The sequence below is a fragment of the Lissotriton helveticus genome, chromosome 6, assembly GCF_964261635.1.
Source record: "Lissotriton helveticus chromosome 6, aLisHel1.1, whole genome shotgun sequence".
NCBI classification, from domain to species: domain Eukaryota; kingdom Metazoa; phylum Chordata; class Amphibia; order Caudata; family Salamandridae; genus Lissotriton; species Lissotriton helveticus.
In genome coordinates, this window is record NC_136067.1 from 643,673,095 (window position 1) to 643,695,057 (window position 21,963).

At 48.2% G+C, this 21,963-nt stretch overlaps 1 protein-coding gene across 2 annotated transcripts in view; it reads right to left on the reverse strand.

The window, feature by feature from the left end:
- Positions 1–21,963, reverse strand: part of PHIP (PHIP subunit of CUL4-Ring ligase complex) — a 2,061,705-nt gene that overhangs the window by 1,039,863 nt on the left and 999,879 nt on the right. For both annotated transcript variants that reach the window (XM_078648101.1, XM_078648100.1), the window contains exon 27: positions 7,181–7,263. In XM_078648101.1, coding sequence (XP_078504227.1) covers positions 7,181–7,263 — 83 coding nt within the window. The remainder of the gene's footprint in view (positions 1–7,180; positions 7,264–21,963) is intronic.

A 21,963-nucleotide genomic window follows, 5' to 3' on the forward strand; every position in this document is an offset into this window, starting at 1 on the left:
CCGACTCCTGTAGGCTTCTGGTGGGGAGCGGTTGCCATGATTGCTCGCGGAATGACCACGACGGAGCTACGAGATGGTGGTGCTCTCATGCTGAAGCCAGCTTCAGTCTGAAACATCCAGAAACAAGGTGGGGCTTTCATCGTTTGGGAAAAAAAAAAGTTTTCATCTAATGAAAAGTGTTGTTTTTAGGTCATATGATCAAGCCTTCCATCATTAGGAAACCAAAAGTAAAATGAACCAATGAAAAGTTTTATAAACAAGTCACATGACCTGTTATGCGGCATAGGGTATAAAATGCGGAGAAAATACGTTGGCACGTGAGGCGGCGTCAGTAGCGGACCGATGTGCGAATAGGCCGAAGGCAATACAACGCGCCAAGATCCGGATGGCACCGAGGTGGTGTCCAGCAAGTTGCAGCACTGGTGTGGCCATCCTACAATGCTGAAAGTCGGCGTGGGGCGCCCCGTTGGCCTGTGAGTTTGCGTCAGTAGCGGACCGATGTGCGAATAGGCCGAAGGCAGCACAACGCGCCAAGATCCGGATGGCACCGAGGTGGTGTCCAGCAAGTTGCAGCACTGGTGTGGCCATCCTACAATGCTGAAAGTCGGCGTGGGGCGCCCCGTTGGCCTGTGAGTTTGCGTCAGTAGCGGACCGATGTGCGAATAGGCCGAAGGCAGCACAACGCGCCAAGATCCGGATGGCACCGAGGTGGTGTCCAGCAAGTTGCAGCACTGGTGTGGCCATCCTACAATGCTGAAAGTCGGCGTGGGGCGCCCCGTTGGCCTGTGAGTTTGCGTCAGTAGCGGACCGATGTGCGAATAGGCCGAAGGCAGCACAACGCGCCAAGATCCGGATAGCACCGAGGTGGTGTCTAGTAAATTGCCGCACTGGTGTGGCCATCCTACAATGTTGAAAGTCGGCGTGGGGCGCCCCGTTGGCCTGTGAGATGGCGGCAGTAGCGGACCGATGTGCGAATGGGGCCAAAGGCAGCGCAACAATATTTTCTGAATGACACCACAAGGCGCTGAGATGCCAAGATCCGGATGGCACCGAGGTGGTGTCTAGCAAGTTGTGGCACTGGTGTGGCCATCCTACAATGGTAAAAGTTGGCGTGGGGCGCCCTGTTGGCCTGTGAGATGGTGTCAGTAGCGGACTGATGTGCGAATGGGGCCAAAGGCAGCGCAACAATATTTTCTGACTGACACCACAAGGCGCTGAGATGCCAAGATCCGGATGGCACCGAGGTGATGTCTAAGTTGCGGACCGATGTGCGAATGGGGTCAAAGGCAGCGCAACAATATTTTCTGTATGGAAGATACCACTAGGCGTTGAGATGCCAAGATCCGGATGGCACCGAGGTGATGTCTAGCAAGTTGCTGTACTGGTGTGGTCATCCTACAATGCTGAAAGTCGGCGTGGGGCGCCCCATTAGCCTGTGAGATGGCGTCAGTAGCGGACCGATGTGCGAATAGGCCGAAGGCAGCACAACGCGCCAAGATCCGGATGTCACCGTGGTGGTTTCATAGTTGAGAGGCACTTCATCTGCAGTGGGGTGCCGAGATCCGGATGGCACCGAGGTGATGTCTAGCAAGTTGCTGTACAGGTGTGGTCATCCTACAATGCTGAAAGTCGGCGTGGGGCGCCCCATTAGCTTGTGAGATGGCGTCAGTAGCGGACCGATGTGCGAATGGGGCCAAAGGCAGCGCAACAATATTTTCTGAAGAGAAGACACCAAAAGGCGCTGAGATTCCAAGATCCGGATGGTACCGAGGTGGTGTCTAGCAAGCTATGCAGTTGAGTTGTGTGCGCACTTGCGGCGAATAGGTCGAAGGCAGCATAACAATGTTTTCTGAATAGAAGACACCACAAGGCGTTGAGATTCGGTTACCACCGAGGTGATGTCTAGCAAGTTGCCGCACTGGTGTGGCCATCCTACAATACTGCTCCGAATAACGGCGTGGGGTGCCCGAAGGGGGGGGGGGGGGGGGGGAGGCGGCGTGAACGGGCCTTCCTAGGTGGAGGCTCGTCTGCTGTAGTGGGGCGCCCCTTTACCGTTTCAGTTGCCATTCAGCTGAGTTTCGGCTGCTCTTGATGCTACAGCGACAGGCGGCTGCAACAGGACTCTCAAAATGGCGGCCTGTTCTTTGGATTTGGGCCTGGTCCACTAAAATGGCCCTGGGACACCTTAGAACTCGGACGCTCGATTTTTTTTTTCCTTTCCTGTACATGCAAAAAAAGGTAAATGCCCGGTACGTTACACGCTTCATCTGCCACGATGAACTCTCCAGAGGAACCGAAAAAAAATAGTTATGGTAACTATACCATGCATCGTCATATGGAGAGGTGGCACCAATTAATTATAGTGCTGCATAAAAGAGAGATTTGGAGGAGAACCCCTGACCTGCTAGTACATTCATCAAAGAAGTGGCACTGACAGCATCAGAGGCAAGGGAAACGGTCCCAAATATTTAGAAGAACTTTGGAAAGATTAAAATGACATGTTTAGATTGTGGCAAATTAATTTCATGTGGACAGATGAGTGTTACTCTAATAAATACAGCATATGAACATCATCATAGTCGATGGTTGGTAGAGACATTTTGACTATATCCTGGACCTGCCCGTCCTCGCCCAAAATGGCGCCGGAATAAATGGGACTCGTAACTCCTTGTTGTGTACTGGTTGCAGAACCTTGAAATCACGAGATACGTATGCAGTTTTGAAGCACATGGCGGGCGGGGACGAGAATTGATTGAATATTTCGACATCCCTATTGATATTAAGTTCTGATGTGTTATTGATTACTGTACTATTGAAAGTTCGAATTAACGTCACCCATGGTACTTGCCCGCAAATGTATATCTAGATAATTTTATTGTAACTGGCCCTGTCGTATTTTAATTATAAAATGTACGTCCACCGATTCCGTAACTGTTAGACACCTTAGTTCTTGCAACCTAATGGCCCGCCCGTTACGTTCCTCTACAGTGTAAATGTGTACTCATCATATACGATTACAGTTTGCTCCGTGGCCGGCCCACGTGGTTATAGGCTCGTATTTGTATAATGAAATTTTCACAATAAAGGTTTTTAAAAGAAAACATGGTAGTAGTATATACATTGGTAAAGTTTTTAATAATAGTCACTGTTTTAGAATCATTAAAAGGCAAGTGAAATAAAGCAGACCAATTACATGAAGGGTAAAAGGTATAATACGAAGGAACGCAGTAAAGATAAATGGTCAAGGGCTGTTGTGTTTTCTATTCCTGCAACATAAAGTGATCGATAAGAATCTCATATTCAGGCGTATCGGCGACTAAGACAGCAGGTCGACCCTCTTTTGCTCAACGGCTCCGTCATGGGACGAAGAAACGCTCTTTTTCTCGAAAAAAGAATATATTTTACTTGCAGGACAGTTGTAAATTTTCCGGGAAAGTACATTAGCCTGGAACATTATAACATATATTTAAGAAAAAATAATGTTCGGAAGTAATAAAAAGCGTAATTTTTAGGTCATATGACCAAGCCTTTCATCATTAGAATAAGAAAAGTAAAATGAACCAATGAAAAGTTTTATTAACAAGTCACATGACTTGTTATGCTTACGTTACGCGCCCCGGATGACTTCCGGATGCGCTAACGCGGCGCGTCATATGACGCATTACGCGATAACGCAGGTCCAGAATATAGTCAAAATGTCTCCACCAACCAGCGGTCGGAACACAACCCCTTTCAGCAGGCTAAATAGTTCTGTTAAATGACAACAGAAGGGACAGGCAACAAGAACCATCAGTCAAAGAGGGGAGGGCTAGTTCTTCTCTACCGGGTTACATTGGGGCGCTACCGGAACTGATCGAATTGGTAGTCTACAGTGTTTCTGGATGTTTCAGACTGAAGCTGGGGTTAGCATGAGAGCAGTACCATTTCGTAGCTCCGTCGTGGCCATTCCGCAACCAATCATGGCAGCCGCTCTTTATCGTTATTTTGGGCGGGGTGGGTGGCGGAGCCGAGCTGTTTTGCAGCCATCATTGTGTGGAGTTCAGTTCATTTCACTAGTTTTGTATTTGTCATGAGGGGTTGTTCCTAATGTTTCTATTTTAGCGAGGTCAAAAAGAGATCCCGTTAGTGGCCTACTGATTTTGCTCGATTCCTTTTCTTTTTTTTTTTACACGATTTTTCGTTATCTGCAAAGACTAAACAGAGTATTGCGACTCTGTGTTTGTTTGTAAATAGAGAATGAACCAAAGAGAACCAATTCTAAAACAGTAAATACTTGGATAACAATCAATCAAATGGAGAGAGAAGCAGGCACGACGTATTACAACGGGGGCAAAGGCCTGCGTTAACTACCCTTAACTATGTGCAAAGAGAGAGTACTCCTAATAGAAATGAGGGGTGGGGGCACCATTCAAAGCAGATCAGTGTGCATAAACACGAAAATGTTTTCACTTACCACGTACTTGACATTCGACAGCTTATGATATTTGCTATTAAAAAACCATTGAAATTCACTGAAAAAAACATAGGTTATAGATCATATATAGTTAGGAATTAGCATTTACAAAACCTTGAAAATTCACTGAAAAAACCATAGGTTATAGACCATATATAGTTAGGAATTAGCATTTAAAAAACCTTATTTTACTCACACAAAACCATTGAAATTCCATATATAGTTAGTTGCAGTAACTATATATCGCGCACCCGCAATCCACTGCTGATGATGTCACATATTACATCATTCATGACATGGTCAGTGACATCACTGATGACATCACTGATGACATCTCAAATGACATCACTGATGACATCTCATTTGACATCAATGACCACATCACTGATGATATCATTCATGTGACAATACAATGCATCTCCTCATATTTTAATATAACCTCTGTTTCACCCAGTGTTAAATACAGAGTATAATTTTTGAAACCATTGACACACCAATACTAGTTACTACATATGTACTCACTGATTCCTACGTCTACACACACATTCACTCATTCACCCATACAATCATTCATAAATACAATCACTCATCTTTACAACACTATCATATGCACTCATACACCTATACAGACACTCACACTCTGCCACTCATCCATGGAGTTACTCACACACCTAGTCAGTCCTGTAAAGAATCAATCACACTTCCATTTTCTTGTCTATACAGTTAAACATAGAGCACCTTATATTTTGAAACATATACTAACACATACTTACCTTGTTATACAATCATTGATATAAGTACACATTGATCTGCACAGAGTCACACACCTCCCAGCCAGCCACACACACACTCAGTCTCCCATACAAATACTTGGACAATCAATCAATAACCCATATAGTTACTCATATAGCTATTGATCAACACATGCAACAGTTTACAGAACAACAGACATAATGATGCACAAATTAAGACAGTTTAGTCACTAACCCATGCACTCAGTGAGACACATTTAATCACTCACTCATACAGTCAGTCATGCACCTACTAAATCCTTCGTCCAGACACTTATACATCCACTCATTCTTCAATATGTAAGACATATTTAAACTTTACAGAAACATAAAATCACTGGATGTTGTTATCAGTGATGTCATCAGTGATGTCATTTGAGATGTCATCAGTGATGTCATCAGTGATGTCACTGACCATGTCATGAATGATGTAATATGTGACATCATCAGCAGTGGATTGCGGGTGCGCGATATATAGTTACTGCAACTAACTATATATGGAATTTCAATGGTTTTGTGTGAGTAAAATAAGGTTTTTTAAATGCTAATCCCTAACTATATATGGTCTATAACCTATGGTTTTTTCAGTGAATTTTCAAGGTTTTGTAAATGCTAATTCCCAACTATATATGATCTATAACCTATGGTTTTTTCAGTGAATATATATATAGATATATATATATATATATATATATATATATATATTTGAAGTAATAAAATGGTGGCAAATGTCAACAAAACCAAGGTGATGGTGTTTGGGAAATACAATAACAAATCTAAGCAATCATGGCACATGGGCCCAGTTAAACTAGCTCATACTTTTGTCATATAACTACCTGGGGAGTTTGATTATTGGACAATGGTACACCAAATACCCACCTAATGCAGATAAAGAGGAAAGCTAGCAACTTGACATTTGCATTAAGCAGATTCAACACACACTTATGAAGCCCTTCGGCATAAGCGATCATAAGGACTACAAAAGGTTACTAAAAGCTAAGTCACAGTTACTATCAATGATCTCTTTTAGCCATCAAGCCTATCCCTCAAAACTCTCAGCAGATCTAGAAAAACTGCAATGCATCTCATACAGAAGGTTCTTCCATCTACCACAGCACTCTCACAGCTCCCAGATAAGGTTAGAGTTTCGCTTGATCATGAACGACTTAAAAGTGTAAATCCTTTTTCAACAAAATATTATTACATAATCATGCATGTTACAGTTAGTTCACTCAAGACAGTATTACAAGAGATTTATAATACAAATGATAACCTTTGGTCAAAATATTCAGCTACTGCTGCTAACTATTTAGAGCTGAATAAGGATGAATTTGTAAGCAACCAATACTCTTGTAAGAAAACCTCTCCCTAAAAAAAGTAGGTAATTTTAATATCAAGTAGAACAGATTTAGAGAAAGTGGAATCTTACAAGCACTTCACACCAGTCCTTCCATCATATCAAGTAATTAGAATGAAATACTGCTTAAAGGAGTCCTTATGCAGCATCTGCAGGAGCGCTATGCTGAGAGAAAGATTTATGCTCCTGTCTATCAATAACTACAGATAGAGGGTGGAGGAACAATATAATAGATACATTACATTGCAGGTTTTGCACTACAGAAGAGAATCTATACTAAACCTACATTAGATTCAGTACACAGACATCAATCAAAATCTCCACCAAAGATACAATGGCCCAAGTTTGAAGTTAACTTTAATTCATTGTAATTTATTGAAAATGTGACATAATTTTAAACTGTTTTCTAGCTTCTACCTTTTAGATGTTATTTCTTTGGTAATCATTTTAAGTAATCACATACAATACACGTACTTACTATCAGTTACTAAGAGAATGGACACATTGCACATAGAGCTGAGAGAGGTAAAAAAACGTTTGTCCATGAATATTAATGTTCTCGTATCAATTATAATGTACCTATATTCCAGTGCCTGTGCCTTGCATCCTCAAATTGCTGGCGAAGGACTAAGAAGTCTATGACATCTGGCATATCATGATATCTGAAAGTCAAAAATTAAAACATGTGCAACAAAAAGGTGATCAGCTCTTTAAGTACATTGGTTTAATACTTAACTGAGTCAACAAAAAACAATGCATGACACGCCAGTAATTTCTATCAATGAAGTTCCAACCCCATCACCATGAATTTACTCAGTGAGTATGAATCAGTGTTCAATTGAGGCAGGAAGGAGCACTGTAAACCTTAAAAAAATGACCTACAACCTGAAAATTATAATTCTTCACATGTACGGTAGTATCACAAATGACGAATCAGGTAGAAGTAATAGATGAACAGAAGCCAGCAGTGAATCCTAATTTTGAATGATTAATGGAAAGTAATTACCATGATGCGCCCCTTTAATATCAAGTTTCTTTAACAGTTTCAGCATTGTGTCTTTGTAAACAAAATAATTTAAAATAAATATAATGCCCAAAAGTAGCACATATAAAACAAGGAGGCATTGCAAGAAAAAATAAATACATATGCAATATATCTAAAAATGTCATAGAAGGTTTGGTAAACGTGGGATAAGACCATAAAGCTCGCTACCTAGTAGGCTGGTTTAGCAGACTGAAGATCCACACCTGGGGCCTGTCAGACTCCTGAGGCACTACGAATGCATTCACTAGGATTTACCCATGGTTATATTCTAGAAGTACTTGTTTAAATTGGAAGCAGACTAGCCCATTTTGTGAGATCTGTATGTGCCAAGGATGTAGGATGACGATAGGAGTGCCCTGGACCTCCCCATATCACAAGAGGAACTTATGGCCCCTGTAAAGGAGATGCAGCACAGGAACACTCCGGGACCAAAACGTTTCCCAAAGAAATTCTTCAAACGAAATGGTAACTGTAGGAAGGCAGGATCCTTCTAGCATGGTTAGCCTCACTTTTTGCGTGGTGTCAGTGTGTTTTTGACTTAAGTCTGCTGGGATCCTACTAACCAGGACCCCAGTAACTGTGCTTTTTCCCCTAAATTGAGATGGTAAGTACTTGGCTACCTTCACAATTGGCTACTGGTGTACCCTTATACGTCCCTAGTACATGGTACTAAGATACCAAGGGCATAGGTATACCAGTGGTCTCCCATGGGCTGCAGCATGTATTGTGGCCCCACACGAGTCCACTTAAACTAAGACAACAGGTCTTCCATTGCAACCTGTGTGAGTTGGTGCTGGCACCTCTAATGACAGATATACGTTTCCTTATATCTGAGGTCACCTTTAAGGCAGGCTCTTCAGTCCTGAGGGCAGGGTGCTTGGTTATAAGTGTGAGGGTGCCCCTGCATGAACTTGGGGTGGGGGGGGGGGGTAATAGGAGACCCCCCTGTACTATATATAACCGCCGCCTTTTAGGGTCTGCAAGCAAGCTAGTGATGTTGCCGATCACAGACATGATTTGGCCCTCCTGCTGCTGCTCGAGCTGTGAAAGGTAGAACAATAGGTTTCCTGTGATAGAGTGATATGACCACCTCCAAGACAGGACTTAGTGTATTGGTCTGTGGTGGGGGGCTTGCAAATGCCACCAGATTGCTTTGAAGGGCACATTTCGTGCCCTCCTTGCATATTCCAGTTTGAACCAATCAATCAATCAATCATCGCATTTATATAGCGCACTACTTACCCAGTGGGTCTCAAGGCGCTGGGGGAGGGGGATCTGCTACTGCTCGAACAGCCAGGTCTTGAGTTGCTTCCTGAAGGCGAGGTGGTCCTGGGTCAGGCGGAGGTGGGTGGGGAGGGAGTTCCATGTCTTGGCGGCGAGGTAGGAGAAGGACCGTCCCCCTGTGGTGGCTCTACGGATGCGGGGGACCAGTTCAGGAATACCTGGTTCCCACTCTGGCGCAAAAAACTGGACAAAGGACATGGGCGCATCCTACCCTCTGTCGAGCCCCTCCTCTGGGAGTGACCCGGAGGTGTTCGAACCCTTTCCCTAGGGTACTTAAGGGCTCCCCTGTGGTTGGGTCCTCAGATTCATCATGGGACAAGACAACCCTGAAACTATGAGTGGCCAGGTTTACAGTCTTGAACTTCCAAAGGAGGCCAGATGACATCTACTCTCTATAACGGGGGAAGATACATGGCCCAAGTAATCAAAGGTTTTACTGATGATGGGGGTCAGGTGGTGAAAAGAAACATCGCAAAGATGTAGTTTGCGTGCAGACCTACAAGCGTTCAAGATTGGGGAAACAACGTGGGCTGGTATTAACAGACTGAGGGGGTGATATAGCAAAGTCCGGGCTTGTCTAGAAAATTTGAGCAAGATTGGGGCAAATGGGGTGAGTACAGGGGACTATGAAGCACAGTCCGGGAGGACGGAGTGGGGGAAAGGAATTTAAGGCCCGAATGGTGAGTGACGAAAGAAATACCTGCATATATCTGTGCAAATTGTGCTGAACCTATTACTGTGTGCAATTTATTACGTTCGAGCTCGCCATGGCAAAATGACTTATTGTTCCTATAAGAATGTATTCTCTCATGTGAACTGAGCGATTGTTTAATAAAAAATAAAAAAATACTTTGAAACTACAACGCTTTTCAATCGTCTGGACATTTGGACTTCGCCTGGAACCGAGACAGCACCAAGGAAGAGTCCTGCTGCTCCTGGCCTCGCTGTTTTTCAAGAGTTCTTAGTCGTATCTGTCTGTTTCATCCAGGTTCTCCAGAAGACCTGAGGGCATCAAGGAAATCTCCCTTGGAGTGAAGGAGTCACTCCTCTGCATCTGCACGTAATGCAATGAAGCTGACTGATCTGCTGCTCCTGTCATCCTACGGACTTCCCAAGGCTCAACAACACAGGTGGTGGTTCTGCAACTCTCTCAAGGCCTGACCTGTCCTCTCTGCAATTTTGAAGCCAGTATCCCTTGTCAGAACCACTGTGCACTGAGTCTACTTGCCATTGTGAAGGCTTGTTGGCTCCGCACTCCAGAGAACTTTGGGCAACAAGTAGCTCCAGCCTCCAGCAACTAACTTCCTGAAAATCAGTGTCCTCCCTGCAGTCCTTGCATCATGGGCCTCCATCTTTGGTGAGCTGCCTGAGGTCCTCTTGCAAATCCTGTGCCTCTGCCTGCGGGTCCTCCTGAGGATATCCTTTTGCTTCAGTGAGCTCCCCTGCTTGCGCGTGGCATGCTCTGACTCTCCTGAATTTGGTGAGTCCCCTGCAGGTCCCAATGTTTGCTCCTTTTCATCTTCCACGCTGACTACGGCTATCAATGCTTGTTGGTGCTCTAACCAGACGCAGACTACGTAAACACCGACATAGGATAGCTTGTGCACGGTTCCTGGTCTTTCTCAACGTCACCTGGTGCTCATAGCTGCAGCGACAAGGTCACAATCTACTCTCCTGAACCTCCTGACATCAGTGGCCCTTATGTCTCAGTGCTTCCTGGTCACCTCCGAGTGGCATAGACTCTGTCCCCCCTGCTTGCAGGTTCTTCACTTCCAGATCCCACCCTTGGATTCTACCAGACTCCATCACAGTCTTCTCCAGAGGCATCTCCTTCTAAGTCGTACCTTCTTGTCTACGGCCGGTACCAACATCACTTCACCCCTATATACCCGGCATCCCTGGTGTAGGTAACCTAGTTCCTGGGGCATAAAAGGGTGTGTCGGCTCTCCAAACCTCTGTCTTTCAAAGGGTTTCTTCGGGGTTCTCTGGAAAGGGTCCTGTTTCTTCAAAACTGCAACTACGACATCTTCATTGGCTTCCATTGGGCATACTGCTGTTTTTGCACTCTGCACACCGCCTCCGTGGGGTTCCTGGGTACTTAACTTGGGTGGTTCCTTGTGTCCCCAGCTCCTCTGAAGCACAAGTTACTTTCCTTCGGTAACGATATATCTGTAAGAAACAGTAGTTACTGTTAGATTCCTTACCTTAGAATATCCCCAGGTGTCAGACTGGATCCGGAAAGGTTTGCGTAGCAGTACCCCTGCGCGTCGGTAAGCGTCATCTGCGGCTCCGCATCCGTCGTCGTTGGAACCGGGATGACGTCGGAGTACTTAGACGCCGCCCTCACGCGCGTACGTCAGTTCTTATACACAGCTTTTCCGTGCCAGAAACGCATAGCCATGATAAAAACGAACACTGGTGCCATGAAACTAGGACCCTAAAAGGGATGAACCGTAACCCTAGATATCGGTTCGCAGAACGGGGAGGATGGGTGGGGCGGTAAGGAATCTAATACTAACTACTGTTTCTTACAGATATATCGTTACCGAAGGTAATTAACTTGTGCATCTGAAAGAAACCGGTTAGTATTAGATTCCTTACCTTACAATAGATACCCCAGCAATACCAACCCCGGAGGTGGGTCTGCGAACCAATGATCACACCAGAAAGTCCTGGAGAACAGAACGGACGAAAAAGCAGTCTCTCCGGACGTGGATGTCCAGGCAGTAGTGTCTAGCGAACGTGTGCAGTGAGGCCCACGTAGCTGTCTGACAGATGTTCTGCAAGGGGGACTCCCCGACCCAGGGCAGTAGAAGCCTCCGTGGCCCGAGGGGAATGGGCCCGCAGCCCAACAGGAGGCTCCTTCTTAGCCAAAGAATAGCATACCTTGATGCACAACACGACCTACTGAGAGATGGTCCGCTTGTGCACTACCTGGTTCAGGGTTCCAAAACTACCAACAGAATATGACATCTTTTAAAAACCCTAGACCGCTATGGAACATCCAGAACAGGCGGGGACTGGGGGGTTTGGGTGGTGCGGGTGGCATGGGGACAGATTGGGGGAACTATGGAAGTAGGTATGGAGCCTGGTTAGGAGAAGAGCAGTTCCCAATGCGTCCTAATACACCCTTACCCAGGTGGGACACAGCTGTGTTTGGGCGGGGAGCGGGGGCTACACCACAGGCCTGGGGGTTTGGAACCGAGAATAGGTATGGGGTACTGGCCAATCTAAATGACTGCGATTGACGCAGGGGGGTATAGACACGCTATATGATAGCCCAAGACCCTCTCGCCCACAAATGAAGCCCAGGGACAGGGGCATCGGTACTGTGAAAGGACTAAACAGGCTTGAGCCATACGGCTTGGCTAACTGTGATACACCAATCTGCCTGGAAAGGGAAACTATTTGTGGCCAAGTGCAGGTCGAGGTCAATGAGGCCCCTCTTTCAGGAAACGTAGTTAGAAATGTCAAAGTCTATGCCGAGTCCATTATTGTAGAGCCAGAAAGTATCCCTTTGGCTATTGGAACATCGCACGTGCAAGCAGGTGAAGGAGCCTCTTTAATCAATCCTGCAGTGAAGAACACTACGGATACTTGTAAAATAATAAGTTGGAACGTAGCTGGCCTTAACGCCAAACGGGATGATAAGGAGTGGGTTAGTTTTGTTTCGGGCCATAATATCATTGCCCTCCAGGAAACCTGGGATATAACTGCAGGTTACTGGTTGGACGGCTACTGTAGTTTCGCAATGGCGGCGACTCCTAGCCGTATTGGCAGACCTAAGGGTGGCCTGCTGATGCTGTTCTCCTTGGCCTTGAAAGGTACCCTACAAGTGATCAGTAGTGGATCTCAAAACATCCTCATAATAGAGAGAGTCATCAACTGTGCCACAAGGTCCTTATATATTAATTTTTACAACTCACAGAAAAGGGAGGATAGTATGAGCAACATTGCTATTTTAGATGCTTTACTAAGGACAGGTAGCCAGAATTTACAGTGCGATACAGAATATGTATTATTAGGCGATTTTAACATTCACCCCTGTAAGTTAGCCTGTAGTCCAATTAACCAGGATTGGGGCGAGGGCCCCGAGCTCCCACATTTTGAACATACAATAGATGGTGAAGAGCTAGAAGACCTCCTGGCAGATTTCAACCTGTATGAACCAGAGGGCGGTGCAAGAACGGTTACCTTTACTGGCACCAACCCTGGGACTATAATAGACTATATTTTTATCTCACAGGGCATTCTAGATAGAGCGATGGCCTACTGCACTATACCATCCCATTTTAGTGACCACAATCCCGTTCTACTGGAGGTTGCATGGGGAGACCATATGGGCCCAGCTCCGGGGAAAGTGAGCCCTCACCATACCTTGCGTACCTCCGACCAGGGTAGGAGACTCAAGTGGGCCAAGGTGGTACCAGATAATTTCTATGCAGCAGTATTCCCTAAAATCATGGATCAGGTGGAGGTTTGTCAGAATCCCAGTGCCCCAGGAAATCAAGTTATAGGGGCTTTTGAGGCAATTTGTAGTCAGGTAGCGCAGGACCTCCTGGCTAAACCCAAAAAGGGGGTACAGAAAACGACGCGCTGGTTTGACAAAGCATGCTCAAAGGCACATAGATCTTTCATGGTCGCCCTGAAAAAAAAACCCAGGGTAAAGGATGAAATTGCTAGCTTAAGGAAAAACTACAAGTTGGCAATCAGAACTAGAAAAGACTCAATTAAAAGAGATGCCTGGGAAAACCTCCTCTCTGTGGCAGTCCGTAAGGACAGTCACAAATTTTGGGAAATAATTAAACACCCTCTTTTTTCCGACCAAAAGAACGAGGTCATGGATTGTGTTATCTCTGATGACAAGTGGCTTACCCACTTTAAAAATGTGTACGGGGAAAATGATAGGGCAAGCAAAGACACGTTGCCGGCCTTTTTAGAAGCTACCCCACTACAGTTCACTAGCCTCGAAGTGGAGAAAGCTATCATAGCCACAACTAAGCATAAGGCCCCAGGGCCCGACGGAGTGCCAGCTGACTTCTTTATTCATTCCCCTAAATTGTGGGCAAAGGTATTGGTCAATGTATTTACTGTTGTAAATAGCAATTATATACCATCTTCCTGGGACATTTCAACCATTGTGCCTATCTTTAAAAAGGGCCAGCGGGACGACCCAGGGTGTTATAGGCCCATATCCCTCTTGGACTCCTCCGTAAAAATCCTAGGCAGAGTACTGTTGTCCAGGTTGAGGGATAGTGTAGAGAGCTGCGGAGGGCTGTCTGAAATCCAGTATGGGTTCAGAGAAAGGAAGGGCACCATTGAACAATGCGCCAACCTACATCTGCTTATTTCAAAATACACGGTGGCCAAGGGGGGGTCCCTGTATTTAGCTTTCATGGACCTCTCCTCGGCGTTCGATCTGGTTAACAGGTCCAAGCTATGGAAAATTTTGCTGGAGATGGGGATTGAGGAGTCCTTGGTAAAGTTTGTGGCCTCCTTACATCAGGAACTCTTCGCGGCTGTAAGAGTTACAAACGAGGGCAGGTGTACATCCCGTTTTAAATCCTTGAAAGGAGTAAGACAGGGCTGCATATTGGCTCCATTGCTCTTTACCATTTATATCAACGGCTTGGGTACCTATTTGGAAGAGAAGGAAGTTGACATCCCGCGTGCAGGTGCAGTTAAAATCCCAGCGCTCCTGTACGCGGATGATGCCGTGCTAATCGCCCGCACGGGTACTGGTCTCCAGCGCCTTCTAAATGCTTTTGGCCAATTCATGGATCAACTCGATCTGAAAATTAATGCCAGCAAGTCACACACAATGGTAGTGGGCAAAGAAAGCCGCAAAAAGAGAACAAAAAGCTTTAGTTGCAGAGGGGACATAGTATCTAGGGTCTCTACTTTTCCTTACCTCGGGGTCCTATTCGACCAAAGAGGAACTTGGGGCCCTCAGGTGAGGGCAAAGAAGTTGGCGGTTTCACGATCGTCGTCTGCCCTTATGGCCTTTGTGGGTAGGTTAGGTGCTAGGCCTATGGAGGCACTACTAAAAATATACAGGAGCAAATCTGTATCTCTTGCGTCATATGGTTCACCTTTATGGGGTTATGTTAACTTGGAACCTATCCAGCGAGCTGAGAACAGATTTATAAGGTCACTTCTCTCCTTGCCACAGTCCACTCCTACCTACTCAATACATAGGGAGGTCGGCCTAGACTACCTCACCGACGGGCTGAATATGGCCCCCCTAATCTTTTGGCTAAAGACATGGCTCAACGAAGATCTCCCACTTAACCACAGTATCTTGCTGGATGTCTTATCATTGGATCACTCCAAAAAGATTCCGTGGCTGGCCTACCTGCAGAAGGCGTTTTTAGATCTTGGACGACCAGAGCTCTTCAGCTCCCCCCAAGACATTAAGGCACAGGATGTCGATTTGGTCAAGACCATTTTTATGGAAAGGGCAAGAGCGCATCGTGAAGAGAAGGAATTAATGAAACCATCAGTGAGGTGCCATTATTTACTTATTAACTCTCCCTCCCTGGCACCTTACCTTGGTTGCGTTACAATCCCGTTTCACAGGTTCCTTCTGACCTAACTGAGGTTTAACTTGTTACACTTTTATCTAGGCACTTTCAACAAATGGGAAAAACCGGAACTAGCAACCCCATGCAGCTGTGATGATCTTGCAGTGCAAGATACCATGCACTTTGTCATGTTCTGTCGGTTCTATGCAGAGCCAAGAAAAAAATACTTGGTACCACTCTTGAAGGCGAGTGGCTTTACACAAGTAAGGCCGGCTCTGCTTTTTTTACAATCCTTATCCAACATACATTCTACTTTCTGCATGGCCAATTTCTTGGTAGCGGCTGCAAGGATAAAAAAGAATTTAAACTAGTCCCACTTTTTATGTTTCTGTATGCCTAGATTCATTCCAGCGAAAAGGGCTTTTTAGTGTCAAATGTCAATACATATGAAATGTTTTAAAATTTGTGCATGAAATGTTTTTTTAAATACTTTGTATGACTTGTAAATAAGTCGAATAAAGATATTTTGACTTGACTTGACTTGACTTGACACTACCTGTCCCTTCTTAGCGCCCACGTAACCAACAAAGAGATGGTCCTCCACCCGGAACTGGCGTGTGCGAATCAGGTAGAATGAGAGCGCACGTTTTGGGTCCAGACGGTGGAGCCTCTCTTCCTCTTTTGAGGGATGCTGAGGCGGAAAGAAGGTGGGCAAGGTGATGGACTGCCCAATGTGGAAGGCTGTGACTACCTTAGGCAGGAAAGAGGGACGCGTTCTCAAGACTACTTTGTCCGGTTGGACAGAAAGGAAGGGAGGTTTGGAAGATAGAACCTGGAGCTCACTCACTCTCCTGGCAGAGGTGATGGCAACCAGGAAGGCGGTCTTAAGAGAGAGAAGACGAAGAGGGCAATTGTGAAGTGGCTCGAAAGGAGCGCACATCAAATAAGTAAGAACAATGTTCAAGTCCCACTGGGGCATCTCGAAAGGAACTGGAGGAAACATGTGAGTGATGCCCTTCAAGAATCTATTTACAACAGGGGACTTGAAAAGAGAAGGCCGATCAGGTAGCCTTAAGAAGGTGGAAATGGCAGAGAGGTAGCCCTTGATAGTGCCCAGAGCAGAGACCTGCTGGGCAAGTGAAAGAAGAAAGAGGAGAACCTCTGAAAGGGGGGCAGAAAGGGGATCCACAGCCTTTGCTGTGCACCATGCCACAAATGTATTCCACCTGCAGGTGTATACCGATTTCATGGAGGGACGCCTGGCTGCCAAAAATCACATCACAGACTTCAGGAGGCAAGTCAAATAGCCTCAACTGCCGCCGCTCAATCTCCATGCATGGAGGTGGATGCTGGACAGGTTTGGTTGGAGGACCGCCCCCTGCTGCTGTGACAGAAGGTCCTCCTGAAGAGGCAGACGAATCGGGGGATCGACTGACATGCCGAGTAGCTTGGGATACCAGTATCTTCACGCCCAGTCCGGAGCCACTATGATGACTTGGGCCCGGTCACGCCTAATCTTCTTCAGCACTTAGGGCAGAAGTGGTATAGGCGGAAAGGCATACAACAGACCGCAGCTCCACTTGCGATGAAAAGTGTCGCCGAGCGAGTGCCGCCTTGGAAATTCCAACGCGCAGAACTGATGACATTGCGCGTTCTCTTCGGTGGCGAATAGATCTAACCACAACTCTCCCCACTGCTAAAAGAGACCTTGCACCACGTCCGAGTTCAGACGCCATTTGTGATCCATCATGCACCGATGGCTGGGAACCTGCCAGGGTTAAACCACCAGGGTCACGCCCTGATGTTTCAGCCTTTGCCAGAGGCGCAGAGCCTCCTGACACAGGGTACACGACCCCACCCCGCCCTGTTTGTTGCAGTACAACATGGCAGTGGTGTTGTCCGTGAACACCTGCACCACACTCCCCCTGACAGAGGGGAGGAATGCTTTCAGTGCAAGCCGGATTGCCCGCAGCTCCAGAAGGTTGATGTGGAGCCGGGACTCCGCCGGAGACCAGAGGCCTCTGATCTCCGCCTCTCCCATGTGGCTCTTCCAGCCCAGTAGGGACGCATCCGTTATGACCACGTGCTCCGGTTGGGGTAGGGAGAGGGATCTGCCGCTGACCCAATCGCGGTCTGTGAGCCACCACTGCAACTGTCTCGCAGTGCCCTCCGAGATCAGGACGTGGGCAGACAGGTTGCCCTGATGCTGGGCCCACTGAAACTTCAGGTCCCACTGCAAAGCCTGCATCCGCCACCTGGCGTGATGCACCAGAAGGATGTAGGAGGCTATCAGCCCCAGAAGCTGCAGCGTCAACCTGACCGAGACCCTCGGAATCAAAGCCTGAATATCCCGAACCCGCTGTTCGGGAGGATAAACCAGAAACCGTGCAGAGTCCAGAACCGCTCCGATGAAGAGGAGCTTCTGAGAGGGGCACAGGTGTGACTTCGGCACATTGATGGAGAACCCCAGCAGGTGCAGGAAGTTGGCCATAGTCTGGAGGTGGCCGACGACTGTCTGGGTTGAGCCCGCCTTCAACAACCAGTTGTCGAGATAGGGGAAGACTGACACCCCCAATCTGCGCAGATGAGCTGCGACCACCGCCATCACTTTCGTGAACACCGAGGGGCGCTGGTAAGGCCAAAGGGGAGCACGGTAAACTAAAAGTGCTTGTGGCCTACCGTGAACCGCAGGTAGCGCCAGTGGGCCGGCAGGACGGGGATGTGAAAATAAGCATCCTGCAAGTCCAACGCTACCATCCAGTCTCCAGGGTCTAGGGCAGCTAAGACCGGAGCCAAAGGCAGCATCTTGAACTTCTCCTTCCGAAGGAAGCCGTTGACGTTCCGCAGGTCCAAGATAGGGTGCAGGCCCCCTTTGCCCTTCTTGGGAACCAGAAAGTAGTGGGAATAGCAACCACACCCTAGTTCTGGCCCAGGAACGCGCTCGATGGCCCCCTTGGCCAAGAGGGCCGAAACTTGCTCTTGCAGAATTTGCAAGTGATCCCCTGACACGCGGTGGTACTGCGGTGGCATGGCTGGAGGGGTCGCCTCGAAGGGGAGGGAGTAGCCTCTTCGGACGATTTGCAGCACTCACCTGTCCGATGTGATGGAGCGCCAGTACAGGAGGTAATGCCGAACCCTGCCCCCCACTGGCATCGAATGGGCCTGAAAGCTTGGACTAGGAAGGCTTTGAGGCGGATGCTGCGGGGGTGGATGTGGACTGGCCTCGCCGCTGTCCCCTGGCACCGCCATGGCGGTTACCACGTCCGCCGCCGCGCTGGATGTAAGTCTGCGGCCCGTTGCTGGCGAGGGGGTGCCCCTTCCTTGGCCACGAAAGGAGCAAAAGGCAGAAGGTTGCTGGCGCTGGCGCTGGCCCGACAGGCCCAAGGACTTGTCCGTAGCCCTGGAGTCCTTGAAACGCTCAAGTGCGCTGTCTGCCTTGTCGCCAAAGAGGCGACGGCCATCAAACGGCATGTCCATGAGGGAATTCTGGCAATCAGCCGAAAAGTTGGCGGACCTCAGCCAGGCGTGTCGGCGAACCGCCACCGTCGTTGCAATCGCCCTGCCTAGCGAGTCCGTAGTATCCAGCCCACAACGAATAGCGTACCCTGCTGCATCTCGCCCCTCCGCAAGGGCTTGGGCGAGCTTCACCCGGGCCTCCTCCGGGCAAGCTGGCAGCACGTCCGCAATCGTGTCCCACAGAGAGTGGGTATAACGACCCAAAAGGCAAGCGGTGTTGACTGACCGCAACCCCAAACTGAGAGAGGAGAACATTTTCTTTCCGAACTGTTCATACCTTTTGGATTCCCGATCAGGAGGAGCTGTCGGGAATGTGGTCTGGGAGTTAGAGGCCTGGATAACCAGACTCTCGGGGTGGGATGGGTGGACAGGAAGCAAGGGTCGCCTGGGGCCGGGCAGTGGCGTCAGAGGCCATGTTCCAATCTACAGGGGGACCTGTAGCGGGCATGGACCTAGTGCCCAACAGAACGTCAGTAAGGGCCTCATTGAACGGCAGTAGAGGCTCCGAAGAGCTTGCCTGCGGTTTGAGGACCTCAGTGAGGAGGTTAGTCCTCACGGCAGCGACGGGGAGCTCAGAGCCAAGGCCTTCGCCGCCCTCGTCAACACCACACTGTAGGCAGCCCCCTCCTCCGTAGCCACGGTAGGAGGGGAGACAAATCCAGTGTCGGGCGAAGTGTCCAAACCACTGGCCTCCCCTAGCTCACCTGCCCAGTCCTGAAATGACTGGCACTCCCGTGCCAGAGGGTCCTCAGACCCCTCCCAATTGTCCTCGTCCTCCATCTCCTGGTAGTGTACAAAGGATGGGGCCGGGTCGTAGAAGAATTGCTCTTCTCTCGGCGTCGAATGCGGCGGAACTGGATCAGGGGTGGGGGGGGGGGATAGGGGTAAATCGGAGATGTTGTCGTCCGGGGACGGCGTCAGGGGCGACACCCTGCGAGTCGGCGCCGGCCGAGGAGTTGTGAGGTAGACCAGCGGCGACCCAGATCCAGAACCGGATCCGGCGGGGCCCTTCGCCGTCGGGACCAAAGTTGTTGACAGCGCCGAAGCACCCGACGGCGCCGGGGCCGAAGCACCCGGCCCACTTCGGCTCCCAGTCAGGGCCGCGGGCCCGAAGGCGCCACAGCGGGACCCGACCGGGGAAGAGAGCGACCTCATGGCCATGAGGAAGGCATCGATCTCCTCCGGCGTCGCGTTCAGCCCAGGGACCGGCGGGTATGGAGCTGGCAGCGGCGCCTGTGGCTCCGGTGGAGCCGCGTGGGCGGTGTCGCCCGTACCCCCGGCCATATCGCTCGAGCGTCGGGGGGGAGTCGGAAGAGCGACATCGTCTCTTCGACTTCTTGTGCCTCTTACACCTGAGGACTTGGAGCCCGACAAATGGTGTTGACTCGCCGAGCTCGATGACTATGGCCCTGCGACCGGTCCTTCAACCTCCTCCTCGACCTGGACCGGGAACGACGCGGGGCCAACTGCCGGAGCTCGAGGCGCCTACAGGACCGCTCCCGCCTAGCCTTCGACGTCAAGGCCCGGCAGTCGGGGCACGACTTGTCATCATGGTCGGCCTCGAGGCAATACAGGCACCGGTGATGGGGGTCGGTAACCGACATCAGTCTGCTGCAATCGGCACAGGGCTTGAACCCGGCCATCCCTACCGGCACCGATAGTCTTACGACTCAAAAGCAGGATCAAAAAGATCGAAAAAGTTAGTCAAAAAGTGACCAAGGAGTACTGCTTTTTCCGGATCTGCGCTTGCTGGCGCGGAAAAACTGAAGTCAGCGCGCAAGGGCGGCGTCTAAGTACTCCGACGACGTCATCCCGGCGCCAAGGACAGACACAGATCCGCAAACAACGCCTACCGACGCGCAGGGGTACTGCTACGCAAAACTTTCCGGATCCAGTCTGACGCCTGGGGATATTGTAAGGTAAGGAATCTAACACTAACCTGTTTCTTTCAGATTCCTGGTTCTCCTTTGCAGTTCGCATTCCACTTTCTTAATATAGGTTTTGGTCTCCCTCTGGCGACCACTGTATTCTGTGCTACTTACCAGTTTGCTGTTGAACTATTTTTGTGTATTGTGTTGATATCTAAGGGTAGGAGATATATCAATGTGTTAGTGATTGTGTGTGTAATAAATAGACTTATTTTTGCTAAACACGGTGTGGTTTGTTTTCATCTAAATCGCACTACAGATTAAACTAGTAAAACAATCTACTTTAAACACCTTCAAGATAAGCCTGGAGGCTGCTCTCCACAGCTACCATTTCAAAGGTTATCAAAGACTACTGCAATCACCATGACGATTGTCTGGATTAGTGCAGGGCTCATCACTTAAAGAAATGTACACCACTTACAAACTCTTTAGGAGGCATTCCAGGAGGGAGCTGTGAGAAGTTGGCCTGATGTGCAGTGTTCACTATTCTAGTGATCACTATATATCAGTCCAAACAACCCTTATTGATGATTGGTTGTAAGTCAACCTTATAGACCAGCTATCCTAGTAGCATGGATACGAGCAGTCTAAGGCTAAGACTCTAGAGGGCGTGTTAAGCCAGCTGTTTTACCATCACATTACCCCTTGAACACCCAGTGAAAGGACACCACACAAGTGTTATGAAAATAAACAGTTTATTTATTAGAATCACAACAACCCTGTACTCTTTATGAGGACAGGGTGCTAGGCACACAACAAAACTCTTACGAAAATACTTAAGTTAGCACAGTATACACAAATGCCCGAGGGGCACGAAAAACCATATACTTTAAAAGTGGAATGCGAAATTACTAGCAGGTAAGTACAGTACTAATAGGCTTTGTTATCGCTAGGACTTGACTATGGAATCGTTAGATTACTTCTAGGAGGCCTAGGGGACTCGGGTGCAGAGTGTGCACTCTCACGCGGGATGCGGGACAAAGTCTATGGAAGCTAATAACGCTAAAGTTAGTGTTCACGGGCGAACCCGACCTGGTAGGGAGAAAACGACAGTGGATCCTGACC